Raw genomic sequence first — 23,065 nt, forward strand, 5'->3', positions numbered from 1 at the left:
AAATGGAATTAAATGCTATACAGAAATATTCTTTAACAATTGGAATAGATACAGTTTCCTGCTGGTGCTGTAAAACCCAGCCTCCAGGTGTTTGTGAGGGACTGGGATACAAGTACAACCTGCAAATCCTTCATGTAAAGTTAACAGCCCTACACTGGAAATCCTGCTTAATTGGGCCTCCACAGTGGCCTGGCAGTGCTGAGCCACCGTGTTGAGAGGTTCAGAAGTACCTGGAACCGTCAGGCTCGTCTGTCCCAGCAGGGGCCGTGGCAGTTCTGTCCTGTTCTGCATGCAGAAGCCTCGTTCCCAGCTGAGCGTTGTAATGTCAAGTATAACTGCAGGGGGACTTTCCTCAGGGGAGGGGGTTCTGTGTCTGTTGACACCTGATGGGAGAGATTCTAGTTCTGTCTGTAGTGAGTACACCAAGTTTGTTAAGCCTGGGAGGAATGAAGGGTTTTCTGCCAGAGGATTCATTACGTTTCACCCTGGGATCGTGTTGGCTTATTAGCTGCAGCTGCATCTCGGTCTCTTTAGCCCACACCTCCCTCCACTCAGTAAGGATCCTCTTCCTGTCCTAACAAGTGGCCCATGGGACAAAATGGGGCAATTAGGATTTACTGTTATTTTAAATTGTGTTTCTGACATCAAGCCGGGGAGGATGACCTGGGTTTTGACATGGCTGAATAGAAGAACCACCAAATGCCTTTTTCTAAGCTGCCAGTGGTGAAACTCCATGTTAATCTCTTAGGTAGGATAGGCTGATGTTCAGTGCTTGTCTCATCCTTTTGTTTTAAATTTGGTTTAGGACATTTAATATAGATGCACTGGAGCTACTGATTAAAAGAACCAAACCTACCATGGTATAAAGTGGCCAGTGTGTGCAGTAGCATTGGCTGTGCCTTTTCCTCATCCTGCCCATAGACTGCAGGGCCAAGCACTTGGAAATCATGGGCTGAGGGAATGCCTCCTCCATGATCTGTCTCATCCATTTGCTGAGCAGCTTTGGCATCTGTTCAGAAGTAAAGCTCTGCATGTGTTGGCATACTGCTCTCAGAAAAGAGCACATTTTTCTTCTAGTGCTTCCAAACAGACACTTAGCATGTTCCCATACCTGTCAGGAGGTGCTGTCAGCTTTGGAGTGTGCTCATGTTGTGGATAGATCAGTAGGAGAGTGAGCTGCCACCCCAAGAGCCAGTGCTGCTCCTTCCCCACCCTCCACTGGCTGCTCCTGGGTGTTGGATCTCAGACCTGTGTAATACACAGTGAGTTGCTTCAGCTGAATTATGGGGCAGCACATTGACACTGAAACCCAAAACTTGATAGGACAAAAATTCTGATTTCTCATTGTCAAAACAGGATAAGAGAATTTTTTAGATTAGTCTCATGTACACATGTCAGGGATTATTTCTACAGAGGATCTAAGTATTCTGGATCCTTTATCAAAACCTGCACACACTTGATTGGACAGTGTCAGTTTGAACAGGACCTTGGTAGTTCTGGAGAACTGAAGGAGTCACTTATGGCTGAGTTAGTACATAAAGAATGTGCCATCCATGTCCGATCAACAAGTCCTGCTCAGGAGACACTAGAAATTAGTGTAAAATAGCATTGTAGCTTGAAACTGTCAAGCATGCATGATACTATGGAGGTCTTTGCATGTTTTCTGTTGGCTAAAGAAGCATAAAAATCACACACCTTGAGAACAGTCATGGTGTCAGCTGGCAGCTTAAAGGATGCCTCTGTGTGTCCTTGGACCTTACAGACTGCTGATGTTCAGCCCTAGCAATGCCAATCTAGCTTTGTACTAATAGCTTTTATTTATTTTACAAATCTCTATTCTTACTGTGATATAGCTGTTTGTAACAGAAAGTTGTTTGGTGTGGGTATAGTTCTTATACATACACAACATCTGATGGACACAAAACATCTTGGTTCTGCTGGTTTTAGTTCTATAAATGTAGTTTTTGTTAAGTACTTTGAACTAATCATTAAATAGATAGTGGTTAGAGGATTGAGAATACATTTAGTCGTACTTCTGCTGTAACCATAAAGAACTTAACATGTTAATACTGAGGATTGAATTTTGCTGTCACTTTGCAAGCCACTGTTCTGTCCTGCCTTGCTGTGGCAGGTCACAGAGTGTGCTGCTGTCCTACCTGCCTGGAAAGGTACAGGTCTGTGCAGAAGGTAAATAAACCAGGAGAAAGAGAATGGGAGTAATTCCTGCAGTGTTACCAGTGCACATATTTTGGGTATTTGGGTATATATATCTCTTCAAGACCTCAAAATAGGTTGGCTGGTTACCTCTTGTGTTCTGGGGACCCGGCTTGACCAAATCAACTATATCAGCAATAATTCCTTATCTTCTTCCTCCCTCCTGGCATTGCCAGTCCTCTTGACAACTGGAATAGGGGAGACATGCAGAGAGACACTGTGGCTCACATGGAAGGTGTCCCTTGCTTAGACAGGAATCAAGGCCAGTCTAGGGGAAACTCTGGGAGTGGTGTGAGAGTAATAATTGCATTTCATTTAGAGCAGAATCCTCACAGCCTATGAAATGATTTAATGTACTTTGGCAGTGGGTTTTGTTTTACACTTCAAGTAGTTAAATCTGGCTCAGAAAAAAATCCTTAGTTGTAAAATACTTCTAGGAGAAAGCTAGGGACAAAGATGGAGTGTCTCTCCATCTTCTGGCTTCCTATGTTCCAGCAGAAGTTGAGCATACACCCTTGCACTTCAGCTTAAAAAAGGTCAGTTCCTGTGGTGTTTCTTGACTCGTGTCCCACCAGTGTCCGTGGAAGCTGCCAGCACCAAGGGCCAGTTGCAGGGAGGGGGTGAGGGCATTGCTGGGAGTGCTTGCTGCTGTCCAGGGAAGTGCTGGGCTCCACTGGGCATGCAGAGACTTGCAAGGCCATTTCTTCATGAAATAAGGTAGTATCATTTGTCCCTTAAGGATGCCAAATCCTCTGCAGTTTGAGGGATGATTACTTTGGGTGTTTATGCTGATGTGTGGGGTGTTCTGAACCAGGCCCCCTCAGGAGGGCTTGGTCCCTATCGAGTCCATCTCAGAACAGTTTGGACTTTTTCCAGTGATTTCTGCTCTCATCAGAGCAGACCTGGGAGGTGAAGAGGGACCAGTTGGTCCTTGATAGAGTTACTGGAACTCCTGGATTTTGCCCAGGAGGCATCCTGAGCATTGCACCTAAGGGGTGTGGGCTGATAACACCTGCAGACCTTCAACAAGGTTTGAAACAACTCTTTTAGGAGTTGATTTTTGGTAGTTTCCCTCAGAACCTATCCTCATTTGAGCTCTCAGGATCCATATGCTGCTGTTACCCAATGTAAATTTGATGTCTTGGAAATTACATTCTGTTGGAGAGGGTTGTGTGTGTTTTGGGATTTGGCTTTTTTTGCTGGGTTGAATTGTTCCTTTCCATGCCAGAAGGTGGTACAGATGAAATGCAATTTAAAAACATATTTGCTTTTAAAATCCTGTGCAAGTATATCTTTTACAGGTGTGAAAACAAGAGCTTTTACTTAGACTTCATAAATTTTCTTGCATATGATGTGTATCAGTTACTGTAACATTAGAATTTTCAATGGAAAATTGAATATTATGAATGGAATAGTTTGAGAATGGTGAGAATTAGATGACTATAGCCTGACAGCAGTGTTAATATTTAAATATTCTTTAAATCTAGACTCTAGCTAGGAACTGAATATTTTTATTAAGCTTCAGTAATACTCAGCTTATGGTAATATCAGTACAATTTCAAATTCATGGACTTTGTTGTCAGGTCAATCTCTGTAATTAATTGGTTCTGTAAAATGCTGTGGGACTTTCTCTGTTTAAATATAGCGTGTGGATTGTATTGCATTATTTTTATTTTTTATATGTATAAGTATTTGGGTTGATTTTGAAGCTTAACCATGGAATCCTTGAAGGTGGTGCCTTTTCCCCCCCATTTTTCTTATGCACAAAATTTTCAACAAACGAGTCAACCATTGCATGATTTTAAAAATCACTTTTAACAAGGCAAATGAGAATAAATAGCTTCAACTGCTTGCCTGGTAGCTGTTCACTGGAGATGGTATTTCACTGACTTTTCCTGATATATCAGTATTAGGTCTTCATGAATATGAAGTTATAAAGTTAAGCTTTTAATATTGTATTTTCCTCTGTTTTAACAGCTCAAAGGGAAGAGAAAAGGAACGAAGATCGAGCAGAGTCCACATCAGCACCAAAGAAGGCTGTGGTAACTATCCTGGAGAAACAGCCCTCTTCTCTCCCCAAAAATCTGCCTTCAAAGAAGCCCCCATCCTACTCCAACACCTCACTAACTAAACCACCACTGAAACCTGCTGGAAGTTTCAAAGGTGTCATTCCCAAGAAACCTTGGCCTTCGTCAGGCAGCGTTCCTTCCAAACAGGCACCTCTCTCTCATGGCTCATCAGTTGCCAAGAAAGCAGCTCCAGCGTCTTCCAGTTTGAGTGGGGGACTCAAAAAGCCTTCACTGTCTTCTGTGTCAGCTGCAGCTGGGAGTAGCCAAGCCAAAGCCTCAGCCAGTCCTGCCCAGTCGCAGCCCAACTCTCAGATCCGACAGAATATTCGACGATCCCTGAAAGAAATTTTATGGAAGAGGTGGGAATTCAAAACACTTTATATAGGAAGCTGCACCTAGAAGTAGCATGGAGAGTTTAGTTTGTCTTGGTAGGGAATTTTGAGGGATTGAATTTATGCAACAAATTACTACAAGTAGAGTCAGCATCTCAGGTTTATATTTGAAATAAAAATTCTTGATAGAAAATAAATGTACATATGATAAAGCTTTTATAAAAAGAAACCTCACTGTCCCATTTATATTGAGACAATTACAGCAGAAGGATTAAATCACAGGATAGAAGCATTTATAATGTAGGTGCTCTGAGACTTAAAGTCTGGAGATGTAGAGTTGTAGGGAACATAGTACAGGAAATACCATTGTTAAAGCTCACCAAAGGAGACATTGCCTCCTTTCCCAACATGAAAATCAACAACAAGAAATTCTTGTCAACAGGCAGCTATCACGTAGGACAGGAAAAAAAATAACACCAAAAAATGCAGATTTTCCCCCGATAATTATTAAAGAGAATGACAACCATAAAGACTTGCCATAGAGCGCCTCTGGTTTTGTCTCTGTGAAGAAAATCCTGGTCACAGTGAGGAATCAAGGACTGAAAGTCAGGTGCTTGGGCTCCCTGTGTCACTCCTGGCTGAGAAACTCCAGGTGGCAGTGCCACAAGCAGGAGTCTCCCAAAGTCTCTCCATGGCCATCTGCAGGCAGTAATTAAAGTTTGCCAGAGTTCAAGATCCTGAGATAGACTTTGGCTTTGAGGTTTCATTTAAAGGAGTCTCAAGCCTTTCCTGGGTGAGGAGGTCAGGTCTGAAAAATTTCCTTTTTTGTGACTGCACCTAACCATTTACCCCTGATGTAACCACACATTCCTGTTCTTGTTTGCAACAGAGTCAATGACAGCGATGACCTGGTCATGACAGAGAGTGAAGTAGGGAAAGTGGCACTCAACATTGAGAAGGAGATGTTTAATTTGTTCCAAGGGACAGACAACAGATACAAGAGCAAATACCGTAGCATCATGTTCAATCTCAAGGACCCCAAAAACCAGGTTTGGAATTTTCTTAAACAGCAAACTTGTGTAGAAACATGCTTTTGGGCTTGAATGGTATGTCAGACTCTACCCTCAACATTAGGAGTTTCAAAATAGAGACTTATGAATTAAATGATAAAATGATATTATAAAAGCATTCAAGCATTTTTTACAATATTTTTATCTAAGTAGAAGTTCAAAGCCTACTTTAGTTGGTGATTGGTATTTATACAGTTTGGGCATTTGATGTGATGTATTTATTTTACTTGGAGTTTATTTCATCCCTGATTTCTGGTTGCTGCAATTTTCCAAATTTGCTTATAAGTAGGTAGTATTCTTAACAGAGGATTAAGAAACTGGAGCAGGTTTTCCCTGCCCAGTTACCTGAGCAGGTTCCCTTCAGAATGGCAAAAGTCTCTTCTGTTTGCAGGGACTTTTCCATCGTGTCCTTCGTGAGGAAATCTCCCTGTCAAAACTGGTGAGAATGAAGCCAGAAGAGCTTTTATCTAAAGAACTGTCTGTGTGGAAAGAGAAACCAGCTAAGGCAGTAAGTAACATTTTTCCCTATGTCGTTAAGTACAAATTAAGAGCAAGTTTGCTACCCTTTACCATCCATTATACATTAATGCACCATTTTCTTCCTAACAAAATACTAATAACACTCAGTTTCAACACACTTCTTCCCTACCACATACCAAATGATAGCAAAGTACAGAATAAAATAAATAGATGGAGCTTTTACCAACACTGTTTTGTTTTCTTTCAGGTGGAGCCAAAAAGCAAATCTCACGAAATCAAAAAAACAGCTGTAAAACGGGAACATGTGCCTGCTGTCAATATGGAGGATTCTCCACCAGTATCTGACTCTGATGTGAGTGCTGGGGCTGTTCCTTTAGATGAGGATGTGAAGGGAGAGAAAGGGCAGTTAGGGCTTCGCATTTGGGCAAATTGCTTCACTGAACTGTGAGGATATTATTTACCCACTGGGTGTGCTATGAGCATTCCTCAATGTGAAGGACTGCAACAACCAGTGATAGGTGTATTTTGCAGGCACTTCAAAAATGCTGTGTACTTTTTAGCCCTTGATGTCAATTTGCAGAAAAATCTTTTCTTTCTGAACATGAGCTCTGCTTTAAAGGCACTGTGGCTTGAAATTTGGACACATTTCACATGATAACTCCATCTAACATGATATGCTTTAAGCAAGGACATTTATGTATTCTTTTAAAAAACTGAATGAACAGTTTTACAAGTATTTTTTTATTGTTGAAGTTAACGATCAGCTGTCATATTTTTTGTGTTTAATCACTTTTAGGAACAGCAGGAGTCAACTCGAACTGCACCCAATTTGAACAGTCCTCCTTCCCTAGATGTTTTTAGCAGTATGTTGAAGGATACAACAAGTCAGCATCGAGCCCATCTTTTTGACCTGAACTGTAAAATCTGTACAGGTATTTATTGACAATGCTCACCTTGGGCAAAGTGAAAGAACTGTTACTTAAGAGTTGTTTGTTTATTTGTTTTTTTTTTTTTTAAATAGTTTCTCCAAACTACTATTAAATACTAATCAAAAATGCTTGATATAAATCTATAGGTCAGATTTCAGCATCAGAAGATGAGATACCAGCTAAGAAGATGAAGACAGGGCCTTCTGCTAAGAAAGTGGAGTTGAAATCAAAGCCAGAAGCGCAGGCCAAGTATGAGAGTCCTGCAGCAGCCCCAGCAGCAGAGCCTGACAAAGAGCCGGTTGCTGATGACGCAATGGAAATTGATGTTGAACCGGCAGCAGAAACAGTTTCCCAGCCAACCACAGAAGGGACTTACATTCCTACAAGCCAGAGCCAGAACAGCACAGACTCTGCTGTACCTGAAGAGGTCTCTGCTCCCGCTGCCTCCTGTGCTGGCCCTGTTGTCACAACCGTCACGGTTTCTGGCAGAGACCCCAGGACAGCCATGAGCAGCTCCTCTGCGACTGTGACACCAGCCCTGCGTCCTGGGCCCACAGCTGACAAAGCCTCCACGGGGGAAATCAAGCAGGAAACTTCCAAACCAGTTATGACTGTCCCCAAATCAATATTAACCAAACCCTCCTCCTCACCAGATCCCAGATACCTGGCGGTTCATCAGTCACCCAACATCAAGTGCGTATCCTCAGCAGCTGCCACATCCCTCCTGTGGCTCTCTGCAGATTCCCATGTGTCCCATATCCTGTTCTTTTTCCTTCAGCCAAAAGGCTTGTTGAGGTTTAAAGTTCAGGGAGCCTGATTCACATTTTTAAAATGCCATCTCTACTCATTGGCTTTTTCTAGCTTGGTAAAGTTTTCAGAGCATCAGTGTGTGCATCAACAGATGCACAGAGTATCAGCAATGAGTGTACAATGTTCCAGCAGAGAAATAAACTTGAGGGTGTCATGCAGACTTAGAAGTCTGAGTATGCATTAATATCTAGAAAGACAGTGCATGGAGGAGATTGCTTAGAAGCATTTCCAGATTTTAATACTGGATTACATACTGTTGCATCTAAATCCAAATTCAAATTAACCAATTGGTCAGCTTGAAAGGAAGTGGATTTCTTTCACATTCTGAGTATACACACAATAGTAAAACTAAATATTACTGAGTATATCCTTTTGCAAGTTTTATTCATAGCATGTTCTTTTACTTCAGAGTCACTTTCAAAAGGATATTGTTTATTTAATCAGTGAGAAGTCTATGATTGGTTTTATAAAAGTCATTCCTTTTGGCATCTCTTTGACTGTCTGCAGCTACAAGTTTATTTTCTGCTATTCCTTGCTTTTTTAACTATTACCAAGTTAATTGAAAACATTAACAAAGCATTAGTAAAAATTTTGTTAGGTATTCAAAAGAAAGTACCAGATCAATAGGAGGAGGGAAGAAAATTTAAAATAAAGGGCCCATCCTCACTGGCATTTGTAACCTTTCTGTTTGGATTTGTTTTGCAGTGCTTCAGAGCCTCACTCACCTCAGGACAGCGACACTTCCCTCTTTCTCTCTCGTCTCAACACCATTTGGAAAGGATTTATTAACATGCAGAGTGTGGCCAAATTTGTCACTAAAGCCTATCCAGTCTCCGGGTGCTTTGATTATCTTAGTGAGGTGTGTGTGTGTCTGGAATGGTCTGTGCTGCAGTTCCTGCTGCTAGAAAGGCTGGGGGCACTGTGTGTTTATGGAGTTACATTAGAGCTGAAGCAGTGGTAAATGACATCTTTGTAGTAATAGGAAAAATAGCTCAAGGAAAAAAACTCAGCCTTTTAACAGTTCCTCACAAATCTGTGAGGAATTCTAATGTCTTTGAACGTGTTTATACATAGGTTAGGATCTACCATGGAATAATGGCTTTACATCAGCTTCCTTGTTTAGGAGCCAGTATTTTAAAGTGTGTGTCTTGTTCTGTTATCAAGCTAGATGGGTCACTGATATGATCTGTTAGAAAATTCTGTTCAGCTATTTATGAAAAGTATCATCCTTGCTACTAATTTTCAAGTAAAATCAGTTGGATGATACCGTTCTGAGAGGGTGTACATTCAAATAATGAGACAGTAGAAAGGTTTTTCTTTCTGTTTTTTTCTCTCAAGGGCATTTTAGGTGACTTAGGAATTTTCAATTACAAATGTATGGTTTAGGACTTAGTAGGCTTGCTTGTTCTACTGAGTACTGCTTTTGCTGAAAAGAGTTTCACTGTCCTCATGACAGGAAATTCACCAGAATTCAAATTACTTGGGCTCACTGCAAATGTGGAGAAAAGCTGTATCTCAGATAGTAGGTGAAATATTATCTGGGAAACAGTTTCCCTATAAATGCCAGTAATGGGCATACAGAACTATTTGATGTGTTGCTGCTCTCCATGTCTGGGGTGTGTATCTGTTCCATGTATCCTGTGGGCCTTTGGGTCACATGCCATAATTAAACACCTCCAAATTTAGGAATAGCCTGTCTGAATTTAAAAATATGTGCACAAAAGTGTGCTAAAATTTAACTATCCACTGGGCTACTGGGATGGGGCAACATGCACTGCCTTTTTTGGTTTTAATTTTTGGTTTTTCTTACATTACCATGTAATATTTCTTGTTTAGGATTTACCTGACACAATTCACATTGGTGGGAGGATCTCACCGAAGACAGTCTGGGATTATGTTGGCAAACTCAAATCTTCACTTTCTAAGGTATTCACTTCAAATCCTTTGCAAAACCCAGAAGCAGTGTAAAATGACAACTTTTCATAATATAGGGTAGTTGACAGCAAATACTGACATAGATCACACATGGAAAATTACCTAAACCACTTCTTTGAAATTTTTTATTTATTTTAGTAATGTGTTTATTGAGCTGTAAACCTTGATCTCTCTTTCCTGCACAGTAGTTAAATCCTCAAACTATTTTCTAACTGAAATACTGAAGATTGAAATTCAAATATTAAAGAAAAGGAACTTATAATTTAATATATTTTGGTATTAAAACCACTTCAGAGGTGAAAAAATTGACATTATAGTGATAAACAGGAAACTAAGAATTTTCCATTTCTTTTTCATTTGAGCCTCAAGCGGTTCAGTTTGATGTAAGATACACAACTAATTTGTGTTTCTAAAATGACAAACCTAATTCTATTTTAATGTTGCAAATTGAACAGCAGTAGCCTCTTAAATCTAGAGTGCTGTCCTGTAGACACAGTTGGAGTGATAAATGTGCAGTTTATTTTACCTCTGGAATTTGCCCTTTACCATTTCATTTGCTGGTATGTTGCAGGTTGAATTTTTCCACTTTGCTTTTGTATTCCAGGAGTTGTGTTTGATTCGTTTCCATCCCGCAACAGAAGAAGAAGAAGTTGCCTATATCTCTCTCTACTCCTATTTTAGCAGTCGTGGTCGTTTTGGTGTTGTAGCTAATAACAACAGACATGTCAAGGATCTCTACCTGATCCCCCTGAGTTCTAAGGACCCAATTCCTTCCAAACTCTTGCCCTTTGAGGGACCAGGTAAGCACAAAACAGGGGAGGTTCAATGCTAGGTAAAATCACAAGACAAAAGGCAATCTGAGACAAGTTGTTGAATATTTAATGTAATCATTAGTTAAATTTTTTATATAAAACCAATTTTAAAGTACCTAATTAGGGAAAAACTGGAAATCAAACTCTGCTAAGATAAAATTGTCCAAACTTTAATCTTTCAAACAAGATAACTCATTCTCCTAAGACATATGAGTTACATGTAAAATGAAGGATGTGGAACAGCCACTATATTAAAAAAAACAAACAAAACCACAACAAACTCCCACCCTATTATCAGCAACTCCTAAATTCACAAACCCTTCATCCTTACAAGCCATTCACCATCACTTAATTCAAGCAGGAAACTTATACCACAGAGGAGTCAAGAAGTCAGAGTGAAGACACAGGTAACATTTCTGGTGCTTCCACTGCATTGTCACTGTCCATGCTGAGTTAATCTGTACATGCAGTGTGGGGCAGGAGGTGCTTGAAATGTTCTGTTCTACTTGGATCAAACTAGTCAAATCACAGGCTTCAGAAAATCAGTCCTTTGGGGAGAAAGGAATTCCTTAGGGTTAGATTATTCTATTTTTAGATAAAATTACCTGTAGTAGTGTTTGGTGAGTTTGCCCCATGTTGAACATGGTGACAGAAACACCGAGAATGAATTCAGCTGTGAAACACCCTTCCACAAAATTCATCTTCATCTTCATCTAAGGATAAGGAGATGCATATGCTTGGTTTCCAAAGAAGGATGTAGGTTTTATAGCAAATACCAGGCTGGGAAGCTGAAGAGCTGCAGGCTGCAGTAAAGGCAGAACTCCGTTGTCGTGGCCATGGCTGGCACTGCATGGTAGGTATGGAACCAGCAACAAGGAGCTCTCCTTTCTGGTGAGCTCTGCCTCTCAGACACAAGTGTAGCACAAAACTCAATAAAGCACTCTCAGAGCTTTAATGCAGGAGCAACAGGGGCTGGGACAGGTTTTCAACAAATGGAGCATCATGATTTAAGTGCTGTCCCTTCCTCCATGAAATAGCCAAGGGTACTTGCTCTGCATCCTCAGACAAGATTTTTCTTATACACTTCAAATCTCTTTTATCTGTCCTTGAGCAGTGCACAGACTAGGTGATTGTTTTTAAGGAATAGCTACCAGCTTTCTGTTCTACACTTTTCTTACTTCTCCATTATGGGCTTCATTTCAAATGAAACTCTATACCTTGGATTGAATGTTAGCAAATGTAGCCAAACTTTATTACTAATAAGAGATATTTTTAATATCAGACTGGTTTTGCCGAGTTTCAAGTGCACAAGTATTTCAAAACTGGTATTCGTGGAGGCAAATTTTATAAGTCAGGTTTCCAAATTGACATAAAGAGTTGTAGGCCAAGTAGATCAAAAGTTACAGGAACAAAGTTCCATGGGCAGGCAGGCCAAGAGATGGAACAGTTTCACAGAAGATTCACTAAAGAGTTCTGCCATCAGGTAACACTTAGAAACTCCTGTGGCAGCCTTTATCTCAGATGTGCTAACCTGTGTTGTGTTTTAAAAGCAGTGAAAAGAATCAGGTAAGCTGTTCCTCTTGTTTTTTGTATGTATGAAAACCACAGCTTGTAGTCCACACCTTTTTAATGACATCTGATGGAATTTACTGTGTTTTCTTTCTTTCATAATCAATAAAAATATTTTGTGGAACGTGGTCATTGTCTCCTTAACTTTAATCGTGTGCCTTCCAGTAGAGTCTAGCAAGACCTGGAAAAGCATTGCCTTTAGATGCTCTTTCATATTTAGATAAGTATGAGCTGAGGGGGGAGGAGGGAGAGGACAATCAAGCCCTGCCACTCCAGAAATCCTAGTTAGAAGATATTCCAGCTGTATCAGCCAGTTCCATCAGGCACATATGGATTAGGAATTTCTCCTGTTTTCTGATGGATCGGAGCTGGAACACAACTGAGGACTGCACTAGTACCTAGAAGATCTGCAGAAAGCTTTGACATGGGCAGCTTAAAATCACAGGAAAATGGAAGGTTATCCTGATTTATATTTATTAACTCAGATATTTATTGCCAGCTTTTATGTGTCATGGGCTCTTCTGCACTGTCCTTTTGCAGTAGTTTACAGTATGTGAATTATTTCTCTGTTTCACATACACATTACCACTTCCAGTTGTAAAAAATAGTATAATCAGACTTAATTACTAATAGAAAGTGATTTATTGAGGGATTTAGTGGTGATGGGAATGTATCAATTATCTTATGTAGCTGAATTTTACTAAAATAGACATGTATATATCAGCAACGATTCCACAAATGCTGGTATGTCTTCTGGTAGTTTTTTATAGGGACTGCTAGTTTTCATAGAATATGAAGGCCTGAAATCTCCTCATGCTGTTGGAATGGTTTTAAAAAAACCAACACACCAAAATTTTGCCTGAACTGTGAATGGAGTTTGTTGTGTTCACCTGAGCAGATTTCATTAGGAAAAGCAGCAACAGTAGAGAAATGTGGCATAACAAACCTGAGTTTCTGTGCCAGTCAGTTCCACTCAGCAGAGGAGCCTGAACGTGGACGTGTGTCACAGTGCTCTGAATTAAGGGGGCACAAATCTGATGGCCATTGTCAATTGCTCTCATGATTAATTGGGACAGATATTTAAATAGCATTGATGAGATACAGATAAAGGCGTGTGTTGGCCTCTGCAGTTTAAAATTCACCACAGGTGTGCTTAGTCCCTCCCTTGGGCCTGTCAGGGATGGGCAGAAGCTGTGTCTTGAACAGTGCAGGTCAGCTTTTATCAGCTGCTGCTCACAGGGAAAGATGGGGCCAATATACACCATATAAATATGGTAAACTTGAGCTAATGAAAAAATGTATTTAAGGCCAAGGAAAGTAAATACTAATTCAATACTAGTGTTTAGTAGATCCTGTTTTATTGGCTTTAGTTACAGGAAGTAACTCAATAAAACTAGACTGGGGATTTCAAATGCATAATAGGATAATAACTGTTATAAATAATTTAGCACTGAAAACGACTAACTGCCAGCACAGCTTGCAGCACTTTTAAAAGCTGTGTTTGTGAAAGGAGTCATTTAGCAGTAGTGGCAGACTGTAGTCAACATTTTGTTGTTCCTAAAATTAGGCACTTAACCTATTTATGGATATTGAGATAGAACAGGGCTGTGGCCTTTGAAAGCTGCTCTGACCATGTGTCTTCATTGAAGGAATCATGTAGTATTTGATCTCTCAGAACTGAGTGTAGAAGTCAGCTTAGGCAAAATTTCTAATATTTGTGTAAAATTCCAGTATCAAAATGTAACATTTTAATGGATTTATTCTATTATGACTAAATTCTAAACATGATAATTTATAAGTAATGCTGTTAATTTGCTGCTGGAATTTTTTGTCTTCAAAGTGTATTAAAATTTTACTCTGTTTTAATTAGTGACTTGATCTCTATTTCTTACAGGATTTCAAACCTGATTTCTCAGTAATTGCTGTTTATTAGATATCCTGCCTGATGGATTTTTGACACCTGTTTATTTCAGTTATTCAGTGTTTGAAATTCATTGTGACTAATTGCATAAATCACAAGTCTCTGCATGAAATTTGGTAATCAAAACATTTAACAACAGCAGAACAGCAAATGCCTACTGGCAGTTTCCGGGTGAACTCCTGTTTGTGAGATGCTCTGCACTGGTCAACACCCACCAACTGGGGAGTTGTTATTCATTAACATAAATTTAGGAAAACAGCTGATGTGTTTTCCTCTCTAGATGATAAATTTAGGAGTCCCAGTAAAACTTCTGAGTTGTTTCACCAGATTAATGTATGTGTGATGTGGTTTGCTAATAGAATCTATCTGCTACTGTGGGGTTTGGGGGTTGTGTTGGTTTGAAAAGGGGTTTGGTGCCAATCATTAGATATTTAAAATTGTTGCTTAGTGAGAAGTTGGTTTAATAAAAACAAGGCCCATATATATAAAAATCTCCTACTTACGGGATCTTGAATGGAAGGGTCAACATAGGTCAGAGCTCTCACATTGCCATTTATCCACCATGAATATTCTCTTTTATTTCACAGGTTATTTTATATATCTATATTACTGCTTCCCTGCTGAATAGGAATCATAACTAATGGAACATATAGGGAGGACAGTGGCCCTTAAATGAGGGCTTTTAAAGACCATTTAGTCTAGAAGTTAGAAGATTTTCTATGTTTGCCACCACTGTATGTTAAAGGATTTAGTCCCTGCCTTTCATTCTAGGCATGTTTATCTGCCAGTGGGACTGTGCATGTAGGAGGCAGAAATACAGGAGACAGGCCTACAGCCCTTTGCGTTTTTCCTCTTTATCTGAAACTTTCTTATCATTTGTGTATATACATCTCCTTCAAGTCTGAAGCTCTTCACAAAGGAGCAGTTCTGCTCATGGTGTTTTTTACTGACCTGTCAAGGCCTGATTCCCACCCTGTGCCCAGCAGCTCCAAGGCCTTCTCGCCCCGGCAGCAGGTGCTGGCCCAACCAAACACCTCTCCTGGGCTTGTTTGGGACAACTGCAGTTCCCTGCTTCTCCCGCCTCTTAAAATAATTTCTGGCTGGAAAAAACCACAACAAACTGGGAGTAATTGCCAGCTTTTTAACATTGTTTCCATTGTTTGATGTGTTCTTTTTTGCCATTATTGGTGTTTGTTTAACTTGGAGACAGACAAAATGTTTATAGATTGGTGTCAGTGTGGACTTTTAGCACAGATTATATGACAATATAGCAATGTTTAGTCCAAGTTTTCTCACTTTTCAGTATCTCTGTGTATATTTGCAAACTAAATGTAAATATTTGCTTTTTCAGGAGGAGAGCTGGGGGTAGTTGAACAGTAGAAACAAAGTAAAGATACAAAAATAACAGTTTGCTTCGGTTTGAACTTTTGCAGAAACACTTTAACTACGATGCCTGGTGCTACCATCCTTTATTAAACATGTTGAGGAAGGAATTTAAACTTTTAAACTTATATATAAATACATATAAAAAGTAAGAAATACAAATGCATATGCTTGTGGACTAATGAAAATTGCTAATAGGTCTGATGGAATTTAGAAAACTGTTACCTTTATGTCTTTTGTACTTGCCACTTTGTAAAATAATAGTTTTCTACTGAAAGCATCATTAAAAATCAGATTTTTACCTATACAATCTTTGTGTTCTCTTTCAGGTCTTGAATCATCTCGGCCAAATTTAATCCTTGGGTTGGTTATCTGTCAGAAAGGGAAACGTCCTGCCACTGAGACAGAAAAAATGGAGGAGAAGCGAAGCAGAATTCAAGCACATGAGGAAGCTGAACCATCCCTGTTCTCTAAAGGCCCTCCAGCTTCACAAGAGAAGAAAACTCCAAAATACTCACTTTATTCAGGAGACTCCACCATGAGTACAACACCACCTGGATCTCCTCCTCCACCTCCACCTCCACCTCCTGTTCCAGACACCTCGGCAGTGACACCTTCAGTATTGAAAATACTGTCCTCCATTAAAAGTGGCCCCACGACCACTGTGACCCCACCGATTTCAACAGCTGCTCCTGCAAGCACCACTGCCACACACTCCTCATCCTCGAAAACCGCCACACCTCTAGAGCACATCCTGCAGACCCTCTTTGGGAAAAAGAAAACTTTTGAGCCTCTTGCCAAGGACTCTGGAACTCTTCAGTCTTCCAGTCAGGAAAGTCAAGCTGCAGCAGATAGCGGGATGTCAGCGGTTCCTCTGCTGGACCCCATTGTGCAGCAGTTCGGGCAGATGTCCAAGGACAAAGCCATAGAGGAGGAGGAGGATGACAGACCTTATGATCCTGAGGAAGAATATGGTCCAGAGAAAGCCTTTGAAACACAGACTGGTGAGAGTGACAAACGCTACAGCGTGGAAAAGCCATCTACTACAGCAGAACTAGAGGATGAAGCCTATGATCCAGAGGATGAAACTATCCTGGAAGAAGCAAAAGTTACTGTTGATGATTTACCCAACAAAATGTATACAGACAGTAAAAGCAGTTCTTCAGAAGCATCTGCTTCATTTGTGTCTGATTTATCTGCATCCTCCTCCTTGGTAGAACAGCAAAAAATGTTGGAAGAATTAAACAAACAAATAGAAGAACAGAAAAGGCAGCTAGAGGAACAAGAAGAAGCCCTCAGACAACAAAGAGCAGCTGTTGGTGTTTCAATGGCTCACTTTTCAGTGTCTGATGCTTTAATGTCACCTCCACCAGCAAAAGCTTCCCTAATGAAGCCTGAATTATTCCATCAAGACCAGCAAGCTACACAAAAAGTAGATTTACCTTCATCTTTAAATCAGCAAGCACAAGTTTTAAACCAGAGCTGTGACCCAAGGCAGAACAGAGATCCTCGACAGGCTCGAAGGATGGTGACAGAGAATGACAGTGCTGATTCTCGAATCAAGCCACAGGTAGTACAGAATGAGATAGCCACAAGAGAAGTTGCTCCAGCAAGTTTTCCAAATGCTTTGCAGACTTCAGTTGGTAAGGAAGATAATGCTTTAATTTCCACTGCTCCACCTGGTTTTACTGCTGATAATTGGGTTTCAAGTGAACAGACATCTACAATGCCCCAGAAAGAGACATCTAACAGCAAATTTGAACACACCATTCAAGTTACTTTGGAAAACTTGAGTCAGTCAGCTTCTGGAGATCCTTCTGCTTCCAAACCTATACGTAAAGTGCTGCTTCCAACCCCACCAAGTACATCTTTTCAGCCTAATTTCTCCGCATCAAATGACAGCCCATCTTTGCAAGAGATGCATCAAATGTCATGGTCAAATGAGCCAAAGGAAGCAATGGGAAGGGATTCCTTCTCAAATACAATGTTTCCTCAGCAGGAAAAGGCAGCTGGACACTTTGAACCAGAGATGGGTCTTTCATCAGTGCAATATGATGAACAAAGAAATCCTCGGTCTCATCAGTTTGTAGAACAAACTGAACCTGCACCAGCTCAGAGTGAGGGTGGACCTCCCCCACAGCACTTTGAGGAAAACCGAGCGTTTTCTATGTCTGGACAGAAAGAGGGACCTCCAATGATGCTCAACGCACCTGGAGGACCTCATGGACCTAATTTTAGAGGGCCAGCACCACAGTTCTCTGAAGAGCACGGTTTTCCAAATAATGATGGGCAAAGAGGACCTCAGTCTGGAAGATTTGGAGGTCAAAAGGGTCCCATTCCCTCCTTATTTTCTGCACAGCATGGTCCACCTATTTTTGGTGATAATAGGGGCCCGGCTCCTTCTTATCATGGTGGTCCAAGAGGAATGTCACCATCTCATTTTGAAGATCATAGGGACCCTCACATGGAACAAATGGAATTCTCAGATTCCCAATATGATGAAATGATGGGGCCTCCAGGACAGTTTGAAGGACCAGATTCCCCCCAGTATATGGGAAACAGAGGACCTTCGCCCTTTCCTTATGGAGGTCAAAGACGACCCCTTCCAGGTCAGTTTAAAGGACAGAGAGGAGGCCCTCAGTTTGGAGGACCAAGAGGTCCAGCCCCAGGTCATTTTGGGGGACCAAGAGGACCTCACTCAAATCAATTTGAAGGGCAGAGAGGTCCAGCTCCAAATCATATGCCTGGTCCAAGGGGACTTTTGCCACAGCCATATGAAGAACGGAGAGGGAGCCCACCACCCAGATTTTCCAACCAGAGAGGTCCAGGACCACATCAGTTTGGAGGACCAAGAGGAGGCACACCTCCAATGTTTCCAGAAGAAGATGAACCTCCTTCTAGATTTCATTACCAGGGTCAGTCACCACAAGGTATGAAACCACCCCCAAGACCACTCCTGGACCTTCCAAGCCATCCATCTCACAGAAAAGAGATGTGGGAGGAAGGTGGACCATCTGCATCTCTTTCCAATATGTCTGGACAAGGACCTGAGTCGGAAGGACAGTGGCCCACGTCTGACTTCCGAGAAGGCAAAAATCCTGACTATAGAGGCCAGACATTTGAAGGCAGACAGAGAGAGAGATATGAGGGAGGAAATAAAGATAAGAGTTTGGATCAGCAAGAGCTTCAACAAGGAGATAATCGCCAAGGTAGAGGCTTTGAGGAAAGACGAAGAGATCGAGAACACGGCAGACCTTGGGAAAGAGACCGTGGCAGAAACTGGAACAGAGACAGGGACTGGGAGAGACACAGAGAGAAGGAATGGGATAAAAATAGAGATAGGAGCCAAAACAAAGATAGAGACAAGGATTCAGAGCGGGGTAAGGACTGGGAAAGAAGCAGAGACCGAGATAGGACAAGAAACAGAGATAGGGACTCTTACAGAAGACGTGATAGAGAGCGATCGAGAAGCAGAGACAGGGATCGCGACAGAGAGAAGGACAGGGACCGGGATCGGAGCCGGGAAAAGGAAAGGGATCGGGACAGAGATCGAGATCGCGACAGGGAAAGAGGGAAAGATCGCAAAGATAGGAGTAAGAGTAAGGAAACTGGTAAAGAGACAAAGCCAGAAACACCGAAGGAAACTCAGAAACCAGTGGAAACTGAAGCTTCATCTTCCAGCAATCAGTCATAGAACTGTGACTGATTCTTCCCACAAATAATACACTTTGGCAACACAGCAAGGACTGCACATCTGTAAATACTGTACATATTCTCACCTTTTAAAAAATTCTGTTGTAAAACTAGCCTTACCCGATGTACTGACAAATAAGCAATTTTTGAACAACTGTGAATGAAAATAATCAGATAGATGAAAAGCAAGAACATATTGGACTTTCACTTGCTGCATTTTGTGCATAATGTTTTTCTTATAAAGATTCACAACGTTAACTGTACTGAAATTTTGTTTTTTCTACTTGCATCTTTATCTTAAAGTTTCCATTTACAGTACAGAAATGGAAAAAGTCTAAGAAGAGCATATTGCTTTTTAAGATTATAAAGTTATGTTTTCCAGTAACTTGAATTGTAATTTTATAGGAGAATTTAACCCATACCTGAGGAGCCATACCTTTACATCTCAGTTACTTGATATTTTGGTGTCAAAATTGTTCCTACAGCACACACTAAAAATGTTGGTGTCATGTTTCTTTTCCAATGGAAGGGTCATGTGTTTAGGAAAAAGCTGCAAAAGAACAGTGTTAATAATTACTTGTGACTGATGGAGGATTTGAAAATGGAATGTTATAAGCTTAAAGTGCACTATCTTCCTTTTATATACATGTATTTTGGGTCTGAATCCATCTGTTAAGTGTACAGCAAAGAAACAAGTCATACTTAGTTATTTTTCATGAGGTTTTAAATATCCCATGTTTACAAATCTGTCATTAAAGAAAATACAAGAGTAGCACCTTTATAACCAGCAAAACTTAAAAAAAACATCAGACATTTATTTTGAAAAGTGCTAAACCAAAGGAAGAGAGAGCATTTGGTTAAATAGGCCACTAAATCTGTTACTTCAATTGAACTGATTTAGTGGAGCATTTTTTGGTTTTGTTTAGGCTTTGCAGAATTTTTCCACAGATTTAAGAAATGTCCCAATTTGATTGAACTTTTCATTACAGAAGTGCTCTTTCATTCTAAAAGGGCTCTTGAAAAATAAATGATACTGTTCTTTTGTTAGGCCCTACTTAGGCTGGCAGTGTATATAAAACTCTCCACTGAAAAAGACACAGCTGCATTAAAATTTAAATTATGGTGGTACATCATGTTGTGATAGAAGAGGGACATTTTTCATGGTGAAATACATCACATTGCTACTTCCCATGTAGTCCTCAAGCACGTAATTCTAAAGTGTGAAATAAAAATAAAATCCCACTAGTTTATTTGAATGTGTAAATTGACCACTGGGTAAATATTTTGGTATTTTGCTAAGATAGATTTGGAAATGTAAAATCAGATTCCTGTGAACATTTTGCATCTTGAGGACTATATTACAGGTAGCATGTGTGTCACCAGTGTCACATTGGTGCATCCTTGAGGTCCTTGTACATCCAGGATTTGCTGGCTGAAATGATCATCTGTGTCCTGAACCCGAGGGAAAACAGTAACATGCAAAGAAATCGTATTAAATGCAAACATCAACTACGGTGTAAGATTTTTTTTCTTAATGAGATGTTTCTAATTTAAAGACATACATAAAAGTATGCAAAATGTGTGTTTGTTTAGGTTTACTTGATAGAAATTTCTGTAAATTGTATTTTATATGGCAAAATATATCACTGTACATTAAAATATGGGACTTCACAGGTTTTTGTTACTGTAAGTAGAATAAACACCTACAGAGAGCTGTTGTCCATTTCTTAAATGTGTATGTGTATATTATTTTCTACATTTTGCTATTTATCAACAAACCACAAGAGACTGATGGCACAGGGGTTTTGTTTCCTTGTAGTTTAATGACAGACATTTTGCAGGATATCACAGCAATGTTTGATTGTGGGCCCTCTAAAAATAGTAAAAATCTGTGCTAATGGTTGATTCTTTCTCTAAGGCATCCCCTTTATTCTGAAGGGGTTTTTTTACATTTTAATCAGAATGCTTGGAATTTAAAGATTTTTACATCAAAAAATCTGAAGAAAAGAAAAAGTATTAATTCAGGTCACACCATTTATTATTTTCTTGCCTTTACATTTTTATGAAATAGGTGTGTGGCTTTTCATCTTTTAGGAAATTCTCCTTTAGTAGTCTGGGGGATCTGTTTATGCTTTAGGATTGGTAAATCCATCCTCACAGAGATCAAGTGGAAAAAAAATCAACAGCATAGGCTCCAGTGACTTTGTTAAACCACAGCTTTATGTAGCTAACAATCAGCTGGAGCTGGATTTTGCAGCAGGGTTCCTGTATCCTCCACTACAACAGGTGGTAAAAACCAGGCTGAAACCCACATAACAATTTAACTCAATTTACAGAGACTAAAAATGGCACTGAATGATTGTCCTGCATTGCAAGAAACAGCAAAACAATTCTCTGGCTTTGCCCAAACTTTTGATTAACATGAAAGAACTCACTATTTTGAGCTTTTGTCTATGTTTGTACTAAGCTAACATTACAAAGAGTATTTTGATAAATCTTTTTCTTTGCAAACCCCCCTGCAAAGTCTAGAACAATATAAACAGAAATATTATTGTTTCTATAAAGGGCTGTACTATAACTGTGAGCATTGTAAAGGGGAGTGTGGAAGAGGATTAGAGAAGTAGGAAAGTGTATATTGAGTTCAGTGTGCACAAAACTGCTTTTAAAGTTCCTGGGTTTGCGTCTAGAGGGAAGTCACGAGTGATACCGTCGGACTGTGGCTGCATTTCATGGAGATGTCAGTGCACACTGCCTTGGGACCATTTTTCCTCTCACTTTTCCCATCCGGACCCCGGGGCGGGATGGGCCGGGGAACCTTCACTGCCCCGCTCGGGCTCTCCCTGCGGGGCTGGGGCGGCCCCAGGGCCCCTCGTGTGGAATGACAAGCGATTCCCGTTAACCCAGCTGGTTTATCCCGTCAATCCAGCTGGTTTATTTGCCTTTTCCTTCTTGCACAAATCTGCCTGGGCCGTGCCGCTGGTGATGCTGTTGGTGCAGGTGGGGCAGTTCCCTCAGCGCAGCCCAGCCCCGGCCGTTGCTCTTTGTGAGCTTTCCGTTAGCGACAAAGCCAAGTAACAGAGTTTAGCCGTAGGCAAAACAGCCAATAGGTTTAATTCTTTAAAATTTAGCATAACAACGTGTACCCAGCCAAGCACCGCAAATCAGCTAAAGCAGTGTGTCCAGAACTAGAAAAAGTCTGTAAGCACACATTGCAGCCGCACATTCTCTTCCCTTATCTCCTCACAACGCCGCTGCCCCACTGTTATTACCGCCGGGCTCCGCCCCGGGTCAGTTTCAGCCCTGAAGGGGCGGGCAGGGGCGGGGCCGGTCCCGCCTCAGGGGCGGGGCGTGGCGCGCGCGGCCCCGCGCGCGGGCGGCGGTTACGCGCAGCCGTTGGCGGCGGCGCGCGGCGCGCTCGGGCAGCGCTCGGCCGGGCTGAGGGCCCGCGCGTCCCCTCCCGCCCCCGCCCCGCCCGGCCCCGCCCGGCCCTGCCCGCCCCGGCTCCCCACGGCTCCCCCCGGCCGCGGGGGCCCCGCTCCCGCCCGCCCGGGCTGCCCCGCCGCCGTCCGGGCGCTGTCTCAGGGGGTGCCAGGCCGCAGAGTGCCCGCAGCCTCCCCGCCGAGGCCGGGGCGGGGACAGGTGAAGGCCGTTTGTCGTGAGCAGCGGTGCTGGAGGGGGAGGGAGGGTCTCACCCGGGGGGGAGACATGGTCAGGGTGTCAGGTACCCCGCCAGCGGCAGCTTGGTCCCCACTCTGTTACCTCGCCAATCAGTGTTAAGTGCAATTTTTTCTGCCTTTGGGTTTTTTTAATGGATAGTACTGACAATTGTTGAAGGTTTTATGGTTTTC

The 23,065-nt window shown here is 41.4% G+C and overlaps 1 protein-coding gene across 1 annotated transcript in view; it reads left to right on the forward strand.

Moving 5' to 3' along the window:
- The window catches only part of DIDO1 (death inducer-obliterator 1), a 47,184-nt gene extending 26,259 nt beyond the window's left edge, over positions 1-20,925 (forward strand). The window contains exons 8-17 of the mRNA XM_058814445.1: positions 4,192-4,642; positions 5,505-5,664; positions 6,077-6,193; positions 6,413-6,517; positions 6,962-7,097; positions 7,241-7,787; positions 8,610-8,763; positions 9,741-9,830; positions 10,444-10,639; positions 15,854-20,925. Of these exons, the coding sequence (XP_058670428.1) occupies positions 4,192-4,642; positions 5,505-5,664; positions 6,077-6,193; positions 6,413-6,517; positions 6,962-7,097; positions 7,241-7,787; positions 8,610-8,763; positions 9,741-9,830; positions 10,444-10,639; positions 15,854-19,218 (5,321 nt within the window). The 3' untranslated portion in view covers positions 19,219-20,925. The remainder of the gene's footprint in view (positions 1-4,191; positions 4,643-5,504; positions 5,665-6,076; positions 6,194-6,412; positions 6,518-6,961; positions 7,098-7,240; positions 7,788-8,609; positions 8,764-9,740; positions 9,831-10,443; positions 10,640-15,853) is intronic.
- Positions 20,926-23,065: the final 2,140 nt, after the last annotated feature.

The sequence above is a fragment of the Ammospiza caudacuta genome, chromosome 15, assembly GCF_027887145.1.
Source record: "Ammospiza caudacuta isolate bAmmCau1 chromosome 15, bAmmCau1.pri, whole genome shotgun sequence".
Classification (NCBI taxonomy): Eukaryota; Metazoa; Chordata; class Aves; order Passeriformes; family Passerellidae; genus Ammospiza; species Ammospiza caudacuta.